Source organism: Macaca mulatta, chromosome 20 (assembly GCF_049350105.2).
Source record: "Macaca mulatta isolate MMU2019108-1 chromosome 20, T2T-MMU8v2.0, whole genome shotgun sequence".
NCBI classification, from domain to species: domain Eukaryota; kingdom Metazoa; phylum Chordata; class Mammalia; order Primates; family Cercopithecidae; genus Macaca; species Macaca mulatta.
In genome coordinates this window covers 67,633,404-67,658,488 of record NC_133425.1, presented here as the reverse complement: position 1 = coordinate 67,658,488, position 25,085 = coordinate 67,633,404, and the positions used below count along the sequence as shown (strand labels likewise).

Genomic DNA, 25,085 nt, shown 5'->3' with positions numbered 1-25,085 from the left:
TTGAACCCGGGAGGTGGAGGTTGCAGTGAGCCAAGATCAGCCTGGGCAACAAGAGTGAAAGTTTGTCTCAAAAACAAAACAAAACAAAACAAAACAAAACAAAAGTCTCTAGAAAATCAACAGAACAATAAGTCAAGCTCTGATTTATAGTGTTTGCCTGTTTCCATGGTATAAATATCCCCACCATGGTCAATTTCAAACTATCAACATGATGCCTCCAAACATGGGGTCAGGAAGAAATGCACAGTAGCTATTGCTATATAGTATTTCCTGCTTATCCATACAAGTTGCCTAAATAATCTCAAGTGTAGATAATAGCCGAATGTAGTAAAATAGGAAATGATGACGCTTGAATAGTCACAAGTTGAGCATCCCTAATTTGAAAATGTGAAATCCAAAATGCTCCACAGTCTGAAACTTTTTGAGCACAGACATGATGCCATGAGTAGAAAATTCCACACCTGACCTCATTTGATGGGTTGCAGTTAAAACACAGGTGCACAATGTTGAAGATGACATTGTTGTGGTTTTTTTTTTTTTCTGAGATGGAGTCTCACTCTGTCACCAAAGCTAGAATGCAGTGGTGCAATTTGAGCTGCAACCTCTGCTTCCTGGGTTCAAACAGTTCTCCAGCCTCAGCCTCCTCAGTAGCTGGGACTACAGGTGCGCACCCCCACACTTGGCTAATTTTTATATGTTTAGTAGAGGTGGAGTTTCACCATGTTGGCCAGGCTGGTCTCGAACTCCTAACCTCAGGTGATCCACCTGCCTTGGCCTCCCAAAGTGCTGGGATTACAGGCTTCAGCCACTGTGCCCAGTCAACATGATATTGTTAACACTGTAGAAAAAGTGCTTAGAGACAACATGGTGAAAATGTGTGATGGGCTTCCCGAAGCATTTAAAGCAGCACATGTTCATAACAGAACATGAAATCATGTCAGTTTATAAACTCAAAGAGCAACTTCTAAGACAAAAACCCTTGTTAATGAGGCAGATGACTCTGGAGGAAACATTTCAAAAAGTCAGCAGAATGCCTCCTCGTCCCTATAGGAAACATTTCCTGATTCCTTAACTACTTCTGATGTTTCTTCTCACCTAAAAAAAAAAAATACGCTGCATGGTAACCTGTAATCAAAACACAGCATCATAGGTGGAGGCAGAAAGCCTGCCATTGTTGGTTGCTGCTGTTGTTTCAGAGCTGATGCGGGTATTCTGGGGATGCTACTAAGCTGCTTAGTTACTCTGAACACATTATTTTTTTACAGAATTAATGGTACGTCCTACTTTTTACTGTCAAGTACTTGTGTGTGCATGAATGTAAGACAACAATTATTTATCAGTAGCATACGAAGTCAGAGTCAGGAATGATGATGATGCCAAACAACCGCACACTGTCCACACGGGTGGCTGAGACAGTGACACCTTTGCTTTCTGATAGTTCAGCGTACATGAGCTTTGTTTCATGCACAAAATTACTAAAAATATTATATAAAATTATGTCCAGGCTATGTGTATATGGTATACATGAAACATAAAGGAATAAATTCATGTTTAGACTTGGGCCCACTCCTCAAGATATTTCCTGATGCATATGCAAAAATTCCAAAATCTGAAAAAAATCTGAAATCTGAAACACTTCTGGTCCCAATCATTTCAGATAAGGGATATTCAACCTCTATTACCTTTGTTATTTATTTATTTATTTTTACTTAATGGTATACTTATATAATTTAATTTGTAATAATGCCTGTGCTTCAAAATTAGCTTGCAAAATTTAACAAGTGACTCTTGAGAGTTATAATGAGTCAGCTCTGGCATACCACTAAGATGAAGTATGCCACTTCCACAGCTGGCCCCTGAGGTCTGCAGGATAGCCCTTCATAAACTCTCCTCTACTCACTGGCTAGCCTACCACAGAGGATCCAGCAGAAGACACCAAGATTGCCATAGGAGAAAGCAGAGCCTGGATCCCTGGGTCACCAGGGAGAGGCCTGGAAGTGCCATCCTACTAAAATTGTCTACCTTAAACTTGGTGTGAGCAAGAAATAAACTTTTGTCATGTTAAGTCTCTGAAATTTGTTATAGCAAAACCTATTAGGACTTTAATAGGTTATTTGTCACAGCAAAATCTATTATGACAATATACTTTGCTAGAAAATTTTAAAATTAAAAATAAAACAAGGAATTTAATGATACTATTTTAAAAATTCTAAAACATAATGGTCAATACTAGAAATAATAGTAATGTTATGTATCAGATCCAAAGCCAGTTATTTTCAACCTCATATGTAAAACCATTGATATTATCCTTGCCTTCCCATCTTGCTTTCTTCCATTGATGATCTCTGTGTAAATCCATGGCTTAAAAATACCTCCAAAACAATGCCTCTGATGTTAGAGTTTCACTTGTAGTGTATTAATTTATTTGACAAATGTTTGGGCCAAAGGCTAGAATCACACAGTTGTAATGGAATTGTTGCTACTGGTCAGAAGGCTTAAAAAAAAAATCCTTTAGCTTTAAGATAATGCTTGAAAGATCCTGTTTGAACTCTAAGACTACTAGATATTTAGGTCTGCATCTGGATACAAAATCTTATTTGAACCAATTAGCACCTAAAGCTAAAATCTGTGCTCTTTTCTCAGGGAACCTTCTGATAATACCTACACTAAGCACAAGGAATTAGTGGGAGACACTCAATAGATCCTTTAATGGAAATTAATAAATGTCCAGCAAAAAAATCAATGGAATCTACCAGAAAACAGAAATGCCTTGAAAAACTATTTTTCCCAGATTGAAGGATTCTTTTTTTTTTTTTTTTTGAGACGGAGTCTCGCTCTGTCGCCCAGACTGGAGTGCAGTGGCGCGATCTCGGCTCACTGCAAGCTCCGCCTCCCGGGTTCACGCCATTCTCCTGCCTCAGCCTCCCGAGTAGCTGGGACTACAGGCGCCCGTCACCACGCCCGGCTAATTTCTTTTTGTATTTTTAGTAGAGACGGGGTTTCACCGTGTTAGCCAGGATGGTCTCGATCTCCTGACCTCGTGATCCGCCCGCCTCGGCCTCCCAAAGTGCTGGGATTACAGGCTTGAGCCACCGCGCCCGGCTGAAGGATTCTTAATACTTAAATTTTTTTTTTTTTATTTTTAAGACTGAGTCTCACTCTGTCGTCCAGGTTGAAGTGCAGTGGCGCTGTTTTGGCTCACTGCAGCTTCCACCTCCTGGGTTAAAGCAAGTCTCCTACCTCAGCCTCCTGAGTAGCTGGGATTACAGCCGCCACGCCGGCTAATTTTTGTATTTTTAGTAGAGACAGGGGTCTTCCCATGTTGGCCAAGCTGGTCTCAAACTCCTGACCTCAAATGATCCACCTGCCTCAGCCTCCCAAAGTGCTGGGATTACAGGCGTGAGCCACCGCACCCAGTCTAATACTTAAACATTTTAAATATAAACATCTAATCCTCAAGTTGAAAGGCTCTTTAAAATTTCAAATATCAGCTTCTAACCTCGTGTGCAAAACATTCCAGAAAGTACAGTGGGTAACAGCTTTGAAAGACACACATTTCTACAGATGCCTTATCCCTACGCTCACTTGCTAAAGTTCACTAGGCATCTACCATGTGCAAAATATATTCCAGATGTGTTGAAACCACAGTGGTAAATAAACCTCCAGGAAAAAGGTTGCATGCAACTGTTCTATGGGGTATGGGTAAAAGGGCATCACAGGCTTAGGAAGTAACCCCAACAAAGGGCATGGAATGTTTGAAAAATGTGTAATACACGAGGGGACAAATGGTATGAAAGCCCCTCATCACATACTGTAGATTTTTAAAAAATTAATTAACTAAGCAATTAAGTATTTTAAATTAAGTAAAAACTATCAATTTATGGTATATAGCATGATGTCTTGAGACATGTATACATTGAGGGGTGGCTAAATCAAGTTATTTAACATATACATTACCTCACATACTTATGTTTTGTGGTGAGAACACTTAAAATTGACTCTCTCAGCAATTTTCAAATATACAATATATTGTTATGAACTGTAGTCACCATGATGTATTATTGAGGTTTGTGAACTGTATTCTTTATTCAAGGAGGAGAGAATCGATGTAGGGCTTTTTACTGGTGTTAGAAAGTGCCCCGGTACTGTGAAGGGCTAAGGCGCATAGGGAAAGACTGCAGGCAGAAGACAGCGGGGGGACTACTTCTGCACTAGTGTAGGGCGAGAGATGGGTCTGAAGCAGGGCTGCAGGGATGGGAGGGAAGAGGCACCCAGGAGGGTGTGGACAGGTATATCCATAGGACTTGCTCACTGACTGAATGTGCATGTGTTGGGGGCCTGTGAGGACGGGGCCCGGCAGAAGACTGGTGCCCATGGGAGCTAGAAAACATGAATGAAGAGATGTGTACTCAGTTTTGGAAATGCTGAGCTGGACAGGTCATTGGCAGATCCAGGTGGAGGTAGGACACCCAGATGGTATGAAATTTGAGGCTGGCATTCCAGAAAAAGAAGAGGGATGAGATACAGGTATGGAATTATCAGCAGAAAGGCAGTGAAGGCAGAGAGCCTTCACAGAGGAAAGCAGGGAAGCCAAAGGAGAGATACGTCCTCAATTTTCTGTTTTGTGGATAAGTCAATATAATACACATTTGCTTAGACTCTGCTATGCGCCAGAAGAATCCAGGTCTTGGCCATGTTAGGGTTTATGGCCTAGAAAGTTCTTTAGAAAAAGCAGCCTTCAGTTTAACTGAAACATTACCCAAAGAGGGGACTTGTGGAGAAATTAAACAAATACATTTAAAATGCCAGCTTAGCAAATATTTTTTACACTTGTATAATTCTCCATACTATCACAAGATTGCAGAAACAGATACACTCATGTATGGCAGTTGGAAATGAACTGGCATAACTCTTTGAAAAGTAACTTGGAAATATATATTAAGAGTCTTGAAAAGAATTAAACTCTTTAAATTGATAATTCCTCAGGTTATTCCAAAGAAACTAATTTCTATTTTTTTTTAAAAAAAGACTTCGGTACAAAGATGTTCATCACAAAGTATTTGCAATAACAGTTTGAGAATTAGCTTAGATGCCCAACTACAGTGGAGTGGTTTAGTAAATTATGACAAATCTGTTAGATGGAATATTAAACAGCCATTAAAAGCGATGTTTGAAGGAAGTATGTTATCTTTTTTTTTTTTTTTTTTTTTGAGACGGAGTCTCGCTCTGTCACCCAGGCTGGGGTGCGGTGGCCGGATCTCTGCTCACTGCAAGCTCCGCCTCCCGGGTTTACGCCATTCTCCTGGCTCAGCCTCCCGAGTAGCTGGGACTACAGGCGCTCGCCACCTCGCCCGGCTAGTTTTTTATACTTTTTAGTAGAGACGGGGTTTCACCGTGTTAGCCAGGATGGTCTCGATCTCCTGACCTCGTGATCCGCCCGTCTCGGCCTCCCAAAGTGCTGGGATTACAGGCTTGAGCCACCGCGCCCGGCCAGGAAGTATGTTATCTAATGTTATAATGTTAAATGGAAAAAAGGACATTTGGTATCATCACAAATGCATAAAATAAAAACCAAAAGCCCATGAACAGGAAAAAAATATCTAGAAGGAAACATACCATAATTTGAATAGAGGTTGTCTTTAAGCATTAGAGCTTGGTTTTCCCTTAATTCATAAATTATTTTGCATTTCCTTGATTTTCTATATAAACATTTAACGACTATTTAATCAGAAAAATGAGCTCCAAGTAGCAAATGCAGAATGAAGAATGATGAAGACTTAGTGGAGACAGGAGGTATGAGACAGGGCTCAGAGACGGTACTCGGGCATTTTTTTCCAGGCCTTGCAGGATGCAAGGTGGACAGTGCTGCAGTCCTGTGGATCTGATGCCCCAGACTCTGCAGACACATTGAGGGGACCCAGGGCTCTGAACAAATGGCCAGATGGTAAGAACACATCCCTTGAGTTGTTTCTTCCAGTTGCATTTTTCCCTAATCACAGTCTGCTTTGGGAAAGGTCAATCAACCTAGCAAAAGTACCGCCTGGACATCTTCACTAGGGCCACTGACTGCTCCCCAGAACTCTCAGTTTCTTGAGGATTGTGCCCTTTCCCTCCCTTTCCTGCTGCAGCTTCTCAGCCTAAGCGAGCCTAGAGAGAGCAAGGGTGGGGAAGGAGAGCAGGGGGCATGGGATTGTGCTGAGAACACCAAAAGCCCATGAAGTCTGAAAGGTTAAGCAAAGACTGAGGCATGAAGAGTGAAAATTCTCCATTCAACAATAATCCTCGCCCCCCGCCACCCCCGACACCTCTTCTTAAAATGGAAAGAAAGGGTGCATGATGACATTAGGCACTTTAAAATATGCAAAATTAGGAGCTGGTGCAGACCTCATTAACACCCGCCTCCAACATCATTAAGATGTTTCCAAGAAAATTAATTGAGAGACTCATTAAAAATAAATTAAGAAAAATGTGTTGCAGAGCGCCTGCACTCAGCTCATAAATCACAGCTCAGCGCTCCGGCCCGCTGCTCCGGCAATTAACTCCAACCTATTTGTTTTATCCTGACTGTGAAAATTAGAAAGCAGACGTGGAGATTAGATTAGGGACGTCTGTCAGGCGGAACTTGGAGTGAATATTTTAGGATACAAAATGGAAACCAGGAAAACAAAGAGCAGAGATTTCATTCTGAGGAGCTTGTCTTTGAAAAGTGACAGGCAGATGAAGGGTGCTGGAGGGACAGTGTGGGGAAGGAGTACATACTCTCGGGAGGGAGGAAGGGGGAGAGAAAAGAACAGACGTTTAAACTCTTCTGACCAGGAATCGTGCAATACATTTGCATTATAAATATAAACAGTTACGCATCTCAGTAAAGCTGGCATTGAGACATAAAATTGATGTTCCTGATGATACTTCATATGTCATACTTTAATGTTTAGACATATATAGTCATTTGGTGGAATCACTCGAAACAGTTACTGGTCTCTTGCAATATTTTATATATTAGTGATGACTACATGTCCCTCTATATGAGGTGAAATATGCCAACCTTTTCCCTGTTATCTCTCACTTAACAACAGTTATTGAGTAGCAGGCACTTTGCTGGGCTCAGGTACATGTGTCATCTCATTTAATTTTCATAACTCCAAAAAAGAAAACCATTTTACAAGATGTGGAAACTGAGGCTCAAAGTAAAGCAATATGCGTGGGAGTCGTGCGGCCAGTAAGTGGCAGAGTTGGGGTTGCAATCCTGGTGGTTTTTTAGTTTGGTTGGTTGGGTTTTTTTGAGTCTGGATCTTGCTATGTTGCCCAGACTGGTCTCGAATTCCTGGTCTCAAGGGACCTTCCCTCCTCAGCTTCTCAAGTAGCTGGGTTAAAGGCACTCACCTGGCATATCCCTGGCATGTTAAACCTAAGACCAGTGTAGCCCTCAGCTTCTTTTCATTCCAAAGTTCATTTCGGGTCACTGTATTTTCCAAGCCTCAAACTAGAAAGGCTTTTTGTTCCTCCCTCCTTCCTCCTTCTATCTCTTATTTCCACAAATATTTTATTGCATGCTTGCAATACACCAAGCATGGTATCAGGTCTGGGGGAATAGGGCAGTGGCCTTGTTGGGTTTGGGAAGATGGGTGCTGGTTAAGTCACTGCAAATGTGAGGGCCACTGTAGAGAACACAGCACAAAGGGAAACAAAGACTGTGCCCGTCCCTCAGGTCATTTACTAAATACCTGCTATGTAACGGTGCAGAGGACCCAGATGTCAGACTGCTGACTCTCCCACTTACCAAGTATGAGACGTTGGGTAAGTTATTTAACCTCTCAGTTTCCACATCTGTAAAATGGGGAGAGTACTAGTACTTACCTTGGAGGGATTTTTTTTTTCTTTTTTGAGGATGAAATGAGAAATCCATGAGAAGTCCTTAGCAAAGTGCCTGGCTCAGAGTAAGCTCTGGGTAAATGTCAGCAGTTATTATTTAAAGGTGACATTTAAGTTGACTCTTAAAGGAGCAGTAGGAATTCAATCAGAATTCCATTTCTGGGGACAGCTGCAGTCTTATGGGTGGTATTTAAAATTATTTGGCTTTTTCAAATAAAAAGGGGAGTGAATAATCTTGGGTATTAATAAAAGACTAGCCAGCTTGTCATGACACACAGCCTCACTGGGTCATGAATATGCTGCCCCGGGTTGTGCAGGGGAGTGGGATACAGCAGGGCAAGAACTGGGGGGAAGTTTTGCTTCCTGTTCTCCAGGACATCTCAAAGGCACTGGGGAAAAAAAAATCCCACCCTGCACAAGGAAGAAAGGTTAAAGCTGAGGGAGTGTGTCACAGCACCGAATTTCCATGGCTCTTTCCTGCCTTGCCTAAGAGACAGTTGTGGATCAGTATTAGTGGACTGGCATTACTAATCTTTGGAAATTCAGTGACAGTGCAGTGGATTGCATTTTATTTTTTCATTTTGTTTTAATCTGGTTTTTAAAAGACTGGGTGTAGTTCCCGATTACAGGTCTGTTGGCTCATCCTTAATTGCAAGGCTGTCGTAACCCAGAAGATGCCAATATCCAAGTGGATACTCAGCTGGCTGTTCTGATAGGGCCCTAACAGTTGTTTACAGTCAGTGCTCTCAGTATTCTTTATGACAAGTCAGCGGCTGGGCTGTAAAATTATTCAGTGTTTTGAATACTACGCTGGACCAAGGCAAAGTTTGAAATATATGGAGCATAAGAATAAAAGACTTCCTAGGTAGCAGGTCACCTGCCCAAATCATAGTAAGGACCAACAAGCTAGAGCTGCTGAGTAGAGTGCCCTGAACAGGAAAAGGACAAACACTAGTAGACATGACAAAGGAGGGCTGCTGCATGGTCACAGGCACCAGGAACCTATCAAGACGATGGGGCTACAGGACTTACCTTCTGAAACTTCAAGCTTATACTGAAAGGAATCGAATACATGAAGAGAAACACATTGGAAAATGACTAGCTAAGAATAGAAATTTCCTTCTTAAAGGTTCCTATCTATACCTTAAAGGCCAGAGATCTATTGAAGGGCAAATGCCTGGAAGGATAGCATTGTAAATTCTTACCTTCAGGATGAATTTCACACTCTTTCCAGATGACAGATTTGACAGTAGAAAGGAAGTAAACAGACACGACCCTGGTCTGCAGAAGAGAGGTACTGCACTGAGCTCTCCGAAGCGACAAAAAATAAAGCCAACCTATTTCAAAAATTTGTCCAGGGCTGGGCTGCTGATGGCCACACTTGAGAAGTTTCATCAGCAACTCTGTCCTCTTCTTGGCCTCATGTCCACATCGGTGTCATGTTCTGTAGATTCTTCATCTTCCATGTCTTCTATATCCACCTCTCTTTTCCATCCCACTCCACCCTAGTTTGGCTCTTTCTTGTCTGAGCTCTTGCGAAAGCCTCTTCCTGAGTTTCCCTCCTCCAGTCTCTCCTCCTTTACTCCGTTGACTGCCAGACTGTCTTACAGCATAGATGAAACCACGTGACTTCTGTGCCCCAAGACTTTGATGTCTACGGAATAAAGTTCGAGCTTCTCAACGTTACCACCTGGAATCTGGCCACAATTGATCTTTTCAGGCGTATCTCTCCCTATCTCCTCCTTTTCTAATTACACATTTTTGATTCTTGCCCAACCCAACTACTCACTATTTCCCAAGCACACCCTATACTTTCCCATGCCTTTGACTCCCACACGACCTTTGTCACACCTGCCTCCCTTCTGCTCTGCCTGACAAATTTTAACCTCCTCTTCAAAGACCAGCCCAAATGCTCAGTTCCATAAAGCTTCTGTGACCTTGCCTTGCCTGCCTCAGAGAGAAGTAATTTGCTTTTAGAGTTCACACAGTGCCTGTGAATACTTGTTGAGTGACTGAATGAACTTGCTGATAGCAATTATCATATTGTCTCTTACACCTCAACTGGTTGCAATACATGCACTGGTCTGTCATCTTCCGAGATTCCAGGATCCCTAAAGATATGAAACAGGCCTTGTTTGTATCCCACACAGAATCTGTACTTTGCACATGGTAAGGGCTTCTTAAATTTAGTCATACTCTACTAACAATAGAATTTATGTGTTTTGACATATTTTTTGTTCTGAGTTACTTAAATAAACAAGCATGTAGTTCTGTCTTTAATAATGAAGAATTAATGGTACCTGTAGATGAATTTACTGGTGTATTAAAACAGTGCTTTATTCCCACTGAATATGGTCAACCCCAGCTGAAGACTACACCCTATGCTACGGAATCCATCCTGTCTGTCAGTGGTGGAGCTGAGGCCACCTCCCCAACTTCTGGTCCAGTGTTACATCATACTTTATCCATACATCAGCATTCCTCAAAGAACTAGAACACTTCAGAATAGTTACTTCTTTAACCACCTGAAAGAAGAGCCTATCAGAGAAGCAATGTCTGAGTAGGAGAAACCATGTGCTCTCCCCACACCCCAGATGATGCACAGAAGGCACATTCTGCTGGTCATGCATGAGATGCCTGTTTCACTTAGTCTCTGAGGTCAAGCTTACCACCTTAGGTCACTCTTTTATCTCAGGACAGCAGGGGAATTAAGAAGTCAATAGACCCCCCACCTGCCTGGCACAGTGGCTTATGCCTATAATCCCAGCACTTAGGAAGGCCAAGGTGGGAGGATCACTTGAGCCCAGAAATTGAAGACCAGCCTGGGTAACATAGCGAGACCCCATGTCTTTATACGGGGTCTCTACAAAAAGAAAACAAAACAAAAAACTAGCCAAGTGTGGTGGTGCATGCCTATAGTCTCAGCTACTCAGGAGGCTGAGGTGGGAGGATCACTTGAACCTGGGAGTTCAAGGTTACAGTAAGCTATGATCATGCCACTCCACTCCAGCTGGGGTGACAGAGTGAGACTGTCTCTAATAATAATAATAATAATTAAAAAAAGCCTCACAAAATCCTAGAAGCTCTTATTTAGACATAATCCTTTTCACATAGCCTATAGATGCTAGGTGTGTAGTCACATTTGAAGAAATCAATCTAGGTCGCAGATGAAAAATTGGTTAGTTCTTATTCCTGACATCACATGTGCATGTACACGCACACACACATGCATGCGCACGTGCACACACACACACACACACACACACACACACACAGAGCAACAGTCTTTAGAAGCCAAAGCATCTCTAAGCTACCAAACACTACTTTCTGAGATTCCCTACCCAATTCTTTCTAACAGCGCTTTATTCCCACTGAATATGGTCAACCCCAGCTGAAGACTACACCCTATGCTATAGAATCCATCCTCTCTGTCAAGCTACATATTTGTCTGCTTTATCATCCAATCTGACTGGCCCAGGCTTTGTGAGCAGTGTTTGAGTATTCCTCTGGGAATTCTTGGGTTACTAGATTATTCTGGGCTGTGCTTATCTTTCAATACCTCCTAGGTATTATCTAGCCTTTCCAGTGATAATAATTAGAGCAATTAGCATGGCCAGTAGCTTTGGACTGATTTATTCTCTTAAGCTCATGTGCAGGTAGGAAAGATTTAACTGCCCTGGTTCTGTCAAGGTCCAAGGGGTGCGTAGGCTTCCACTGCTTAGTCAAGCATTTCTGGGGTTAATTTTCATTAAAATGACCCTGACACTAATGACAAGTGACTGTTTCTGCCCCCATTTGCAGTTTTATAATAATGTCCTTTTATTTGCTTCTCACTAAAGGATACAGACACATTGCCAAGAGGTTCCATTTGTCCCCATTATAGACCATTTTTAATTTTAATTTCAGAATTGTTTCTTTGTAAGAATTTTGTCTCTGTCTTAGAACAAAAAATATTTGAGGGCAGAAACTGTATTTTATTTGGTAACCAGTACATAAAGTGGTTGAAATGATAAACAAACAACAATTCCACATCTGAACTAACAATATTCTAGAGATTCACAAAGAAGCGTTTGGATTTCAATCTCACCACAACATGAGAGATCTTTTGTAAGTTTCTTAACCCCTTGATCTCCATCAGCAAAAATGAGGATAATAATGCTCACCTAAAAAGGTTTTAGTGAAGATGAGATGAGAAAAAATTTTATGAAAGTACCTGGCATGGCTTGGATGTCAAATGCATCTGAGCATATTACCATATTACCAAATAGCTGAGACCTAATAAAAACCCACCCTCCCTAAATGCTCATGAAAATTTAACTAAACCAAGAGGAATTTAATATATTTCCTTTATGCCCCTCTGCTTGATTTCATTTGTAGTTAAAAAAAAAACCTATAAAATTTAGTGTTTTTAGGAATTGTAAAGACTACTTAGCTTAATGTCCTCATTTAATAGGAAAAGAAACTGAGATTCAGAGACGTTAACTTCAAGGTTATATAGCTAATAATTAGCATGCTGATTTCCCTTACATTTTGCACACAGGATAGTCTGCACTGTTATTCTGAAAGATGTGTTAAAGAACTGATCCTTCCTCTTGAGTCTAGGGTGAGAATGACTGATGACAGCAATTCACCTTGAATCCTTTTTATAACTTTTTGTTATGGTTCCAATGATTAAAGGGACACATGCTTATTCTAGAACATTTGGAAGAAAAGTGTAAGAAAGAAAATTAAAACTACCTACAGTTCATCACCTAGTGATAAATATTTTTAACATTTTGGCATGATTAATAAAATTGGGAGATTCCATATATTTTTTTGTACTTGAGTTAAAAAAATTGACATTATTCTACTGAAATTTCCCCATATTATTAAACAGTCTTTGAAAATGTGATTTCAAAGGGCCATATAACATTATTCCATGTGGATTTATCATTGCTCAGGAGGCAGAATAGTATGCCCTTAAGAGTCAGAGAGACGAGGGATAGAATTCCAGCCCCACCCCTCTAACAGCTAGGTGACGCAAAACCAGCTGCTTATTCTCATTAAGCCTCAGTCCTCACATCTGCAAAATATTGATAATATTCACCACATGTGGTTCCTATCAAGGTTAAATGATGTGTCTTATATATGTACTTAGCATTGTGCCCCCACACAGTGAGTGCTTGATAAATGGTAGCTATTTATTGTTATTATTTTATCACTTTCTTATTATTGGACATTTAGGTTGTTTCCAGTTATAAGTAAACACCTAAACACCAGGTGAAATATCTTCCCTGTAGCCACCACGGTAACCTACCTGAAATGTGTATCTGTTATGCTTATTCTTATCCGTAGCTCCCCATCAAAGGTTTTCAAACTTTCTTTTCAGAAGTGGAAGCCTCTTGTTAAACATCTTAAGGAAAACTTCCCAGGCAACTTGGGTTGTGGCAGGGGTGGGGTTCAGAGCCTGGACCAATTCCCAGCCCTTCTTCCACCGTCGTTGACATAGGCCCCTGAAGCATTTCTGAGGAATGCTAAGGCTACTCTGAACACACTGGGAGTAACTTTGGCCTACCGGGTAAAAGGAAGGCTCTGAGTATGGCGTATGATACATCCAAACTGCTCGTTCCTGAAAGACCCCGATGCAGTTTATTTTTATGATTTTGTTATGTTGTTGCTTTTGCCTGGGATGTCCTTAACTCCCATCTTCCCAAGGCTAACACCTACAACGGACTCCATCTGCACATTACTTCACCCAGGAAGCCATCTCTGCTCCAGGCTGCTGAGACACTCTTCTCCCCTGTTTCCAGGATACCTGGTCAAGTTCTCTATCACTGTGGGGGAACACAGAGCTGAACTGTGAGCTCTTACAGGACAGAGACTGTATCTCTTTGACAGCTGTATTCCCAGTCCCCAGCATAACGTCTGGTACTGCTAAATGCTCACCAAAACTATTCGTTAAATCTACAAACTTATGAATAAATTTGGGGTGCCTCTCTGATTATTTCTTTAGGACAGTTTTGCAGAAGCAGATTAGTGGGTCAAAAGGATGACCATTTTTAGGCTTCTTTTTTTATCTTGTATTTTTTTTCCTTACTTCTCTACAGATGAGTACAATATTTTTTCGTGTATATTTTATATATACATATATATATATATATACTTTTTTTTTTTAACTTTCCAACTTTATTTTAGGTTCAAGGGTACATGTGCAGGATTGTTGTATGAGTAGAGTGGGTGGCATGGGGGTTTGGTGTGGAGATTATTTCATCACCCGTAATAAGCACAATACCCCATAGGTAGTTTCTGATCCTCATTCTCTTCCCACCCTTTAGCCTCAAGTAAGCCCAGTGTCTGTTGTTCCCTTCTTTATGTCCATGTGTTTTCAGTATTTAGCTCTTACTTATAAGTGAGAACGTGCAGTATTTGGTTTTCTGTTCCTGTGTTAGTTTGCTTAGGATAATGGCCTCTAGCTCCATCCATGTTGCTGTAAAGTATATGATCTCATTCTTATTTATGGCTGCATAGTATTCCATGGTATATATGTGCCACACTTTTAAAAATCCAGTCCACTGTGGATGGGTATATAGGTTGATTGCATATCTTTGCTATTGTGAATAGTGCTGTGATGAACATATGTGTGCATGTGTCTTTATGGTAGAACAATTTATATTCCTTTGGGTATGTAACCAGTAATGAGATTGCTGGGTTGAACGGTAGTTCTGTTTTAAGTTCTTTGAGAAATTGCCAAACTGCTTTCCACAAGGGCTGAACTAATTTACATTCCCACGGCAGTGCTTAAGCATTCTTTTTTCTCCACAAACTCGCCAACATCTGTTTGTTTTGTTTTTTACTTTTTAATAATAGGCATTCTGACTGGTGTGAGATGGTATCTCACTGTGGTTTTGACGTGCCTTTTCCTAATGATTAGTTACATTGAGTATTTTTTCATATGCTTGTGGCCCATGCCTTCTTTTGAGAAGTGTCTGTTCATGTCCTTTGTCTAGGCTTCTTGATGCACTCTTGGTAAGATTTATGGCAAAAAATTATAAGACATTCATTTGAAAGACAACTGTCTCTCCTGTGTCCATTAGTGTTTGCTATTTGCGTTTGGGAATGCAGCTAAAGAAGCCAATTTTTGAACCATAAAAATTGGCTATTTTTTTGTGGCGCCTGATTTGGTTGAGGTAAACAGAGGTACCAGTGCTTGGGGTGACTAGTACAAACTAGGGCCCTAGAAAATGTTGCTGTCCAGCAGCACAAATTACCAGAGGGCTGGAGGTACACACTGCTGAAGGTTGGTGACTTTAGTCACTTTCCATCCATGTAATTTCTATGAACCTATTTTCTCATCTGTAAATGGGTTTAACAATACCTCTTAGGGGATCATGTGATGATTGAGTTGAATCAAATGGGTGAACACACGTAGAATCCTAACACATTCATTTGTGTGTTTTTACTAACTGGTAATGAGGAGAGCTAGGCACTAGGAGAACAGAGGTCCAAGTTTAGGAAGTATTTAAACTGACCTCTCTGATTGGCTTCCCTTTTCATAAGATCCCACAGTTTTCATACACAAACCATTAGGATATAACCAGGTTATCCCATTTTGTCACATGGAAGGTAGAGAAACCACAACTATAAAAATCTTACATTTAAAGGGAAATTGAATAGATTGAGATGACTCTAAGACACTTTAAAATATTACACTCAATCCTATGGTTTTAATTACTCATATGTCCATGACTTCAAAAATCCAAATCTCTAGTCTAGAACTTTCTCCTGAGTTGACTCATCTATCCAACTGCCTAGATGGTCCAGGTATGGCAAAATCAGCATGCTCAAAGCTCGATCCATCCCCACTCCCAACTATTTCTGTCCAAATTTGCTCTTCCTGTGTAACTTCCCATATCATCATCATTTGGCTTGTGTTACCCCAAGCCAAAAACTTTGGAGTCACGATCAACACTTCCCTCTTCTCACCCCCACATCTAATTAGTCACAAAATCCTGATGTTCCAACACCTAGATATCATTCACACCCATCCCTTCTCCTCCTCAACTGTTGCTACCCTGAATCAGCTCCTCATTATTTCTTGCCTGGATTACTGCAGTGACCTCCCAACTGGTCTCCCTGATTCTGGTCTTGCTCCCTCCATTCCATCACTCATATTCCTGTCATAAGCATATAATCAATCTGGATGAAAAAGAGCTGTAAACGGCAATAGATATCAATGTCTTCAAATCGTGTTCTTTAAAAAATATGATGTCATAGGTTAAGACATAATCAGTTAAACATAGTTCTCCTGGAGACAGGTTGACTGCTTGGCTTGAGAATCAAATGAAATATAACAATGAATGATATATCAGTTCACTTTAAATAACACTCAGGGAGAAGTGACATTGATTGGATTGTGCAGAGATGATGTGGGGGTAGTGCTGGAAGGGCACAGAGGATTAAGGGGAACTTCTCCAGTGTCTTGAGGGCCACGTGGTCTTTGTGAACGTGGCAGGTGGAGGATCATTTACGAAAGCCTATTATAGCTTGATAATTCCAGGAGCCAAAGTCACAACCAACAGGAACAAACTCTTCTCCCCTCAAAATGACAAATACATTACTACAGTCTCTAAAAGGAGGCTCTTTCAGTTTCATGACCACAATGAACCCCCAAATATGAGAGGCTTTAGAGGAGGCTACCAGTGCCTCAAACCTTTGACACATACACTGCCTGAAGGTTAGAGAAGGGAAAACAGCCGAAGTTTTACATGTTTAGAGAAAATAGCAGTGAGTATAAAATGGGATGAAGCCTGAAAATTGGAATAAGGCAAATAAGACTAGCAAACAAGCAGAGACGAGACATGGTGCTTTAGAAACAAGTAGAGACGAGACATGGTGTTTAGATTAGTGTTTCTCCAACTGTGTGTGCTAAAGGCCAGTTTTTAAAACATATCCAAACATTATGGACTAATATTTTTGTAAAATACAATACAGTTAATATTAAAATATAAAATATCAAAGAAATATAAAATACAAGGCCTGTACTTAATGATGAGGATTGCCCAGATATATAATTACTCTGTCATGCTGCTGCAAAATTTTCTAAGTGTTCATTCTTAATTTTCATATTTATTTTATTACAAACCAGTAACAAACTGGTCCATGGACCTCACTTTGAATAGCACTGTGTTAAAGCATTTATTAAAGATAGATGGGAAAAATTTTCCTCACAAAGATATACTTTTGAGAAGACACCAATTTGTCATCTGATATTCTTGGATTTTTCCTTCAAAGATGGAAACATTTTGGCTATTTGGGTCTTGGAGAACTTCAATCTCTGGTCAGGTCAAGTTGACATGATTTCATGAGAAAATACCTATCAAACTAGTGAGCTCGAAGTCAATCTCTAGAAAAACAATGGTTGTGTGGATTAAAAGCCCTCATTAGAGAATATATAAGCTGTGACTATAATGTTCACTGTATTGTTTAGTGACGGATTTTTCAATCAATTATAAAGAATGTCCCTCCATGCCTTTCAGATCTCAATCAATTATCATGATGTCTGATTTGAGAGGCTGATAGCCATAGTGATAGCAAGTCTAGTGATAGGGCAGGTTTTGCTGAACAATAAATATCCGTCAAGCACAAGCTATATGCAGGCTTCTTGCTGTCCTTATTCTAAACACAAGGGCAGCTGTCTCTCTCTGGAAAAGACAAGCACAGTCTTGTGCTTAAACATCAGAAAGAAGATCTCAGCTTCTCAGACCCACTATTGTTTTAGGTTAAAAAGGCTAAGAAAGGTTGGTAAAGCAGGGATAGTCAAAAGAAAGAATGAACAAAGAAATTTATTTCTTACCACTTAAAATCTTGTTTACAGATAAGGTGTCCTTATACTGTGGCTTGAAATCCCATTAGAAGACACATTTAACATGACTGTCATGGACTGTTTCTCATTATAGCCAATGGTGAAATAATGGTTAGTAGTAACTTTAGAAATAAGAAAATGGATATAGTGCATGAAGAGGATAAGTATTAATTTATAGATCAAACTTTAATTTGAGAGAACTGACATGAAGAGGTTAGAGGAGTGAAGACTTCAGGGAGATAGCCTTCAAGCAATGAAAAACAAATTCTATGGAAGTGGGAGTTCTGGTCAGCAAACATGCATTGAATATGTTCTAAGTGTTGAGGATGCAAAGTTAATAAAACACTATCTCTATTTTTATAGTCTGGTGTCAGAGGCAGACACGTATATAAATGATTGCAAAATGGTAGGAGATATGCAGAAACAGGAATTTATACAAGATACTGATATACAGATGAGACAGTGATTAACTGTCAGAATTGTCAGCAAACAAAAACTTACAAAGCCATTTATATTGGTAAAGTGACTCTCAAAATGTTAAGGTAAATAATTTCTATAAGTTGCTAAAGGGAAAACTAAGGTTTAATTTACCTGTAGTCCAGTATGTACTTGAACCCCCCAATAATAAGGGATTAGGTTAAAAACTCTTCATTAGGACAATTACCTTCTACCAAAAATTATACGTACACATACCAACACCCCTAGCCCTAACCCAAAACCACCTAGTAAAGCTCTTATTCAAGCAGGATCAAGTCTTTAAGAAATAACCGTTCTGAGTGAGTACTGAGGGATCCACAAAAAGGCAAATAATACTTGATGAAAAGAATGAACTCTACTTGGCTTAAATCTTCAGAAGAGATGGTCATCCTACGTCTTTGTTGGGCTTGGACACATTTAGATCCTCTGAACAAATATGCAACAGATAAATGCTTTGAACAGATTGAATGGAATACAGCATCTTTGTGATAGGTTGGTAACTAATAAGAATAATTACCAATACTATTGTCCTTCACTATTTCTGTTTTTATAACAACTTTATTGAGATATAATTCACATGCCACAGAATTCAACTCTTTAAAGTATTCAATGATTTGTAGTACATGTACACAACATGTACAGAGCTGTGTAGCTATCACCACTATCTAACTTTAGAATATTTTTATCACCCCTAAAGAAATATACCAATATACCTATTGGCAGTCATTCCTCATTCCCTCCTTCCCTCAGACCCTGGCAACCATTACTTTATTTTCTACCTCCATGGATATGCCTATGCTAAACATTTCATATAATGCAAAACATACAACATGTGGCTTTTGTGTCTGGCTTCTTTCACTTAGCATGATGTTTTCAAGGCTTATCCATGTTGTTAATAGGTATCAGTATTTCATTCTTTTTGATGGTCAAATAGTATTCCATTGTATGGACATACCATATTTTGTTCATTCATTAGTTGAGTGACATTTGGGCTTTTTCCACTTTGGGCTACTATAAATAATTTTGCTATGAGGTTTCCTGTACAAGTTCTTGTGTGGACATATGTTTTCAATTTTCCTGGTTTTAAACCTAGGAGTGGAATTATCGGTCATTTGGTAATTATGTATTTAACATGTTGAGAAAGTGCTACACTGTTTTCCAAAGTGACTGCACCATTTTAGAATCCCACCAGCAATGTATGAAGGTTCCAGTCTCTACATGTTAACCAGCATTTGTTGTCATAGCTTCCCTTAAAGGGGAACAAACTTGCCAAATAGATAGAGAGAACAAATCATCCGACGGTGCACAAACTATCTGGGACTTGTGATTAAAACAGCCTACAACAAGGAGGACAACGAGCAGAAGGGACAATCCCCAAATTCATGCAAACACATAAACTCATGATTAGTGTCCCTGAGTTGACCTATGCTCATTATAATAGTAAAAAACACACCCCTGGGTGGAGAATTAAGATGCTAATGAGACATGTGATGTATGTAGCATGTACGGCAATTGGCATGTGCACCCAGGAGACTACCTGCAACATGCTTAACAGCAACGCCCAACCCCACCCTCTTACGAATTATATAAGCTTCCCATAAAGGGAATTTCCCCAGTGTCACATGGGACTGTCTTATTCTTGAGCAGCCTGCTATAAGAGTATACTTTTGCTTTGCAATAAACTTCTTTGCCTACTTTACTTTGAACTTGGGCTCAAATTCTTTTGTGTCACAAAGTCAAGAACCTGAACTGACCCACTGACAACTTTGTTGTTTTGATTTTTATTTGCCTAATGACTAATGATACTGAGCATGTTTTTTTTTTGTTTGTTTGTTTTTTTTGAGATGGAGTCTCGCTCTGTCGCCCGGGCTGGAGTGCAGTGGCCGGATCTCAGCTCACTGCAAGCTCAGCTTCCTGGGTTTACACCATTCTCCTGCCTCAGCCTCCCGAGTAGCTGGGACTACAGGCGCCTGCCACCACGCCCGGCTAATTTTTTTGTATTTTTAGTAGAGATGGGGTTTCACAGTGTTAGCCAGGATGGTCTTGATCTCCTGACCTCATGATCCGCCTGTCTCGGCCTCCCAAAGTGCTGGGATTACAGGCTTGAGCCACTGTGCCCGGCCCTGAGCATGTTTTTATGTGCTTATTGACCACTTGGATATCTTGGACTGGGTAAATTTTTATTCAAATCCTTTGCCCATTAAAAAATTGAATTGTCTTTTTATTGTTGAGTCGTAATATTTCTTCATATACTCTGGATACAAGTTATTTATCAGATAGATTATTTGTAAATATTTTATCCCATTCTGTGGGTTGTACTTTCACCTTCTTGGTGGTGTACTTTGAAGCACAACAGTTTTTAATTTTGATGTCCAATTTGTCTATTTTTCTTTTGTTGCTCATGCTTTTGGTGTCATAACTAAGAAACCAAATCCAGGGTCAGGATTTGCTCCTATGTTTTCTTCTGAGATTTTTGTAGTTTTAGTTCTTACATTTATGTCTATGATTGATTTTGAGTTAATTTTTGTGTATGGTGTACCTTTTGCATGTGAATATCTAGTTTTTCCAGCCCCATTTGTTTATCAGACGATTCTTTCCTCATCGAATTGTCATACCACAACTTTTGAAAATCAGTTGACTATAATAACCTAAGGGGAAACTTCTGGATTCTCAATTCTATTTCAGTTATCTACTATTTTCTATCTTTATGCTGTTACCACACTGTCTTAATTACTATAGATTTGTAGTAGTTTGGAAATAAGAAAGTGTGAGTTCTCTAACAATCCTATTTTTCATCATTGTTTTGGCATTCTTTTTTTTTTTTTTTTTTTGCATTTCTGTATGCATATTAGTATCGGCTTATCAATTTCTGAAATCAAGCATCTGGGATTTTGATAGGGATTGTGTTGAATCTATAGATCATTTTGGGAAATACTGCCATCTTGACAGCTGTCTTCCAATCCATGACCATTTATTTAGGTCTTTAATTTCTTTCAAAATGATTTGCAGTTTTCAGTTACAAGTCTTGAACTTCTTTTATTAAATTTATTCCCAAGTTTTAAAAAATACTATTATAAATGGAATTGTTTTCTTAATTTCATTTTTGGATTGTTTATTGCTACCGTATAGAAATACAATTGATTTTTTGCCTATTATCTTGTATCCTGCAACATTGCTGAACTTGTTCACTAGTTGCAAGAGTTGCTTTTAGATTGCTTAAGATTTTCTACATACAAGATCATGCCATCTAAAAATAAGTGAGTATCCCTTCTTCCTTTCCAATCTAGAAGCTTTCAATTGGTTTCCTTGCCTCACTATCATCACTAAATCTCTAATACAAGGTTGAATAGAAATGATGAGAGTAGATGTTTTCTCTGTTCCTGATCTTAGGGGGAATGCATTTAGTCTTTCACCACTAAATATGATATTAGTTTTGGGGTTTTTGTAAATGCTGCTTTTTGGGTTGAGGAATTTTTCTACTATTCCTAGTTTGTTGACTGTTTTTATCACGAATGGGTATTAGATTTTGTCAAACGCTTATTCTGCTATTTCTCTGATTTTGAATTCAAAAGTTGCATTGTTTAAGTCTAGTTTTTCCAGAAAGGCAGATCATGTACTTAATGAACTTGTAAACTTAAGTGAAGAGGACAGGAAACAAAATGGTACTAGTTTGTCTTAGTTTCTGTTAGCTACATTTACAAAGGTACTACAAAAAAGACAGTCCTCAAAGGAACTTGCTAGCTTGTAAGTGAGATTGCAAAAAGTAACTATTTTTAATTTCCAACCAGCAAAAGATAAAATTGAGAAATGTCTTTAGTAATAAGGTTGATTTTTTAAAACCTCACATCCAAGACATGATCAAGATTAAGGCCATCCGTGCAGATCATGAGGTCACGAGATCGAGATCATCGTGGCTAACATGGTGAAACCCTGTCTCTACTAAAAAAATACAGAAAATTAGCTGGGCATGATGGCGGGCACCTGTAGTCCCAGCTACTCAGGAGGCTGAGGCAGGAGAATGGCGTGAACCCGGGAGAGAGAGCTTGCAGTGAGCTGAGATCGCGCCACTGCACTCTAGCCTGGGCGACAGGGTAAGACTCTGTCTCAAAAAAAAAAAAAAAATTAAGGTCATCATTCCTTCTGCTGTAATCTCTGAACTAATTTGGCAGTACCCACTAAACGTTTTCAGTTGGACAAAGTGACTGAAACCCCCACTTTGGGGAAAACAAAAAAACAAAAAACAATGATCAAACCATAACACGGCTGTGTAAGCTTCTGCTGGCAAGTTGTACACCTCGCTTACACCCACATTTCATTGGCAAAAGAAAGTCTTACCAAGCTTGATGTCAAAGAGACAGTCATCCCATATGGATAGGTGCTGAAAATAAAATGAAAATGAGTGATATGTATAGTACTTTCACGGGAAAGGGCAACAAATAATTGAGAAGAGTAATAAAATCTACCACACTTGGCTCTTTTAGTGATAAATATTTGTTTCCCCCTTTTATAAGCAAAATACTTTCACCTCTTCTCTGAAGAAGTCCCAAAGTCTTATTCAATCACATTACAAACTCAAAACACCGGATCTCACGTGACTCCTCTTGCTCCAGAGACTTGTGAACTAAAAGCCAAGTTACCTGTTCCCACATGCCCAACATGTGGTGGGAGAGGGACAGAGTAACTACCATAAACACTCCCGTTTAGAAAGAGAAAGAAGGAAAATCATTGAGCAGTTACTGATTCACAGCCAACTCTACATTCTTTGTGGGATGACATGGTAAGAGACCCCTAGAGGTAGGAGGAGCTGTTATTTGGTTCTGGTTGCTCCCTGGGGGAAGCTTCCTATATTGTTGTTGTCCATAGCTCAGGGAGGTAATTTTTTCTCATTTCCCTCCTTGGCCACATCAAAGAAGGGCACTGAAAAAAATGCTTTCCACTGTGGCTTGGCCTGCTTTCCATAGAAGTCTGGGGATTCCAGGCCATCTTTCTTTCAAATAGTCACATTAAAAAACATTCTAGGTGGTGGCTCTTTGGAGGAGGGCTGAAATCTTAACAAGATGAAGTCTGCCAATCCATGACCATGGGATGTCTTTCCACTTATTTAGGTCTTCAATGTCTTTCAAAAAAAAATTTTTTTGGCATCAAATCTCTTAAAAAATGTCATTAGTTTTGTATCTACTTGATCCTGGCCAACTCTATGTGTCTTTTTTTTAAAAAATTCATTTTAAATTTAGAGGTACATGTGTAGGTTTGTTGTATAGGTAAACTTGTGTTATGGGGACTTGTTTTACAGATTATTTTGTCACCCAGGTATTAAGCCTAGTACTCATTAGTTGTTTTTCCTGATCCTCTTCCTCCTCCCGCCCTCCGTCCTCTAATAGGCCCCAGTTTTTACTGTTCCCCTCTGTGTGTCCATGTGTTCTCATCATTTAGATCCCACTTATAAGTGAGAATATGTGGCATTTGGTTTTCTGTTCCTGCATTAGTTTGCTGAAGATAATGGCCTCTAGCTCTATCCATGTTCCTGCAAAGGACACAATCTCATTCTTTTTTATGGCTGCGTAGTATTCTATGGTGTATATGTATCACATTTTCTTTATCCAGTCTACCATTGATGGGCATTTAGGTTGATTCCATGTCTTTGCTATTGTGGATAGTGCTGCAATGAACGTATGTGTGCATGTGTCTTTGTGACAGAATGATTTATATTCCTTTGGGTATATACCTAGTAATGGGATTGCAAAGTTGAATGGTGGTTCTGTTTTTAGTTCTTTGAGGAGTCGCCATACTGCTTTTCACAATGGTTGAACTAATTTACACTTCCACCAGCAGGGTACAGTGTTCCTTTTTCTCCACAACCTTGCCAGCATCTGTTATTTTTTGACTTTTTAATAACAGGTATTCTCACTAGTGTGAGATGGCATCTCATTGTAGTTTTGATTTGCATTTCTCTAATGATCAGCAATGTTGACTTTTTTCATGTAATTGTTGGCTGCATGTATGTCTTCTTTTGAAAAGTGTCTGTTCACGTCCTTTGCCCACTTTTTAATGGGAATTTTTCTTGTAAATTTGTATAAGCTCCTTATAGTCTATAGTCTATAGTCAGTAATCAATTGCTCCATTCTTTTTGAAACATGCTTCCCTTTAGACTTAATTATATGTCTTGAGCTTTCAGAGTTCTGTGGAAGGGCCTATTCACAGGCAATATCAGGAACCATAAAGTACCTGCTATGTTTTGAGCATATTTTCAGAAACAGAGACTTTATTGCATAGATAATGTCTCCAAAACATGAGACAACCAAGCCCATTTTCTAAAATAATGATCATTCACTCTAGTCTAGTGGTTTTCAACCAGAGGTGCTCTTGCTCCCCATGGAGCAATGTCTAGAGACATTTTAATTATCACAACTTGGTGGGGTGGGTGTTACTGACATGTAGTGGGTAGAGGCCAGGGATGGTGCTAAACATTCTAAAATGCATAGGACAGCCCCTCCTCTGCCTCCCCTCAGCAAATAATTATCCTGCCAATTCTATGAAGAGGGTGTTGCATAATAAAAAAACAAACAAACAAACAAACAAAAAAAAAACAAAACCGGAAAGAGATTTTTCAAAAAGTAAGGAAAAAAAAACAAAAAAAACAAAAAACAAGAATTGTCTAGCCCCAAATGTTATTAGTGCTGAGATTGAGAAACTTTTTTTCCTAATAGTACCATTGAAACTGAAATCCCATTAAGATTCCCGATGGCTCTCTAAGTAAAAACAAAGATAACATGTTTCCATGTTTACCCCACCAGCCACACATATATTCTTCAATTTTTTTCTTCCTCAGAAGCAAAAAGTAGGATCAGGAAGACTATGAAAGGCCATTTGTTTTGAGATTTGAAGGAATCACCGT

At 39.5% G+C, this 25,085-nt stretch overlaps 1 protein-coding gene across 17 annotated transcripts in view; it reads right to left on the bottom strand.

The window, feature by feature from the left end:
- Window positions 1-25,085, bottom strand: part of PMFBP1 (polyamine modulated factor 1 binding protein 1) — a 262,936-nt gene that overhangs the window by 106,238 nt on the left and 131,613 nt on the right. For 2 of the 17 annotated variants that reach the window (XM_077984491.1, XM_077984493.1), the window contains exon 1: window positions 9,078-9,457. Coding sequence is in view for 3 of the 17 variants with exons in the window: in XM_077984486.1 (XP_077840612.1) it covers window positions 9,078-9,267 (190 nt within the window). In the remaining 14 variants the exon portion in view is untranslated. Of the gene's footprint in view, window positions 1-9,077; window positions 9,461-22,525; window positions 22,569-25,085 lie in introns of those variants that run through there. The other 15 variants (XM_077984492.1, XM_077984496.1, XM_077984490.1 and 12 more) reach the window with 12 other exon arrangements.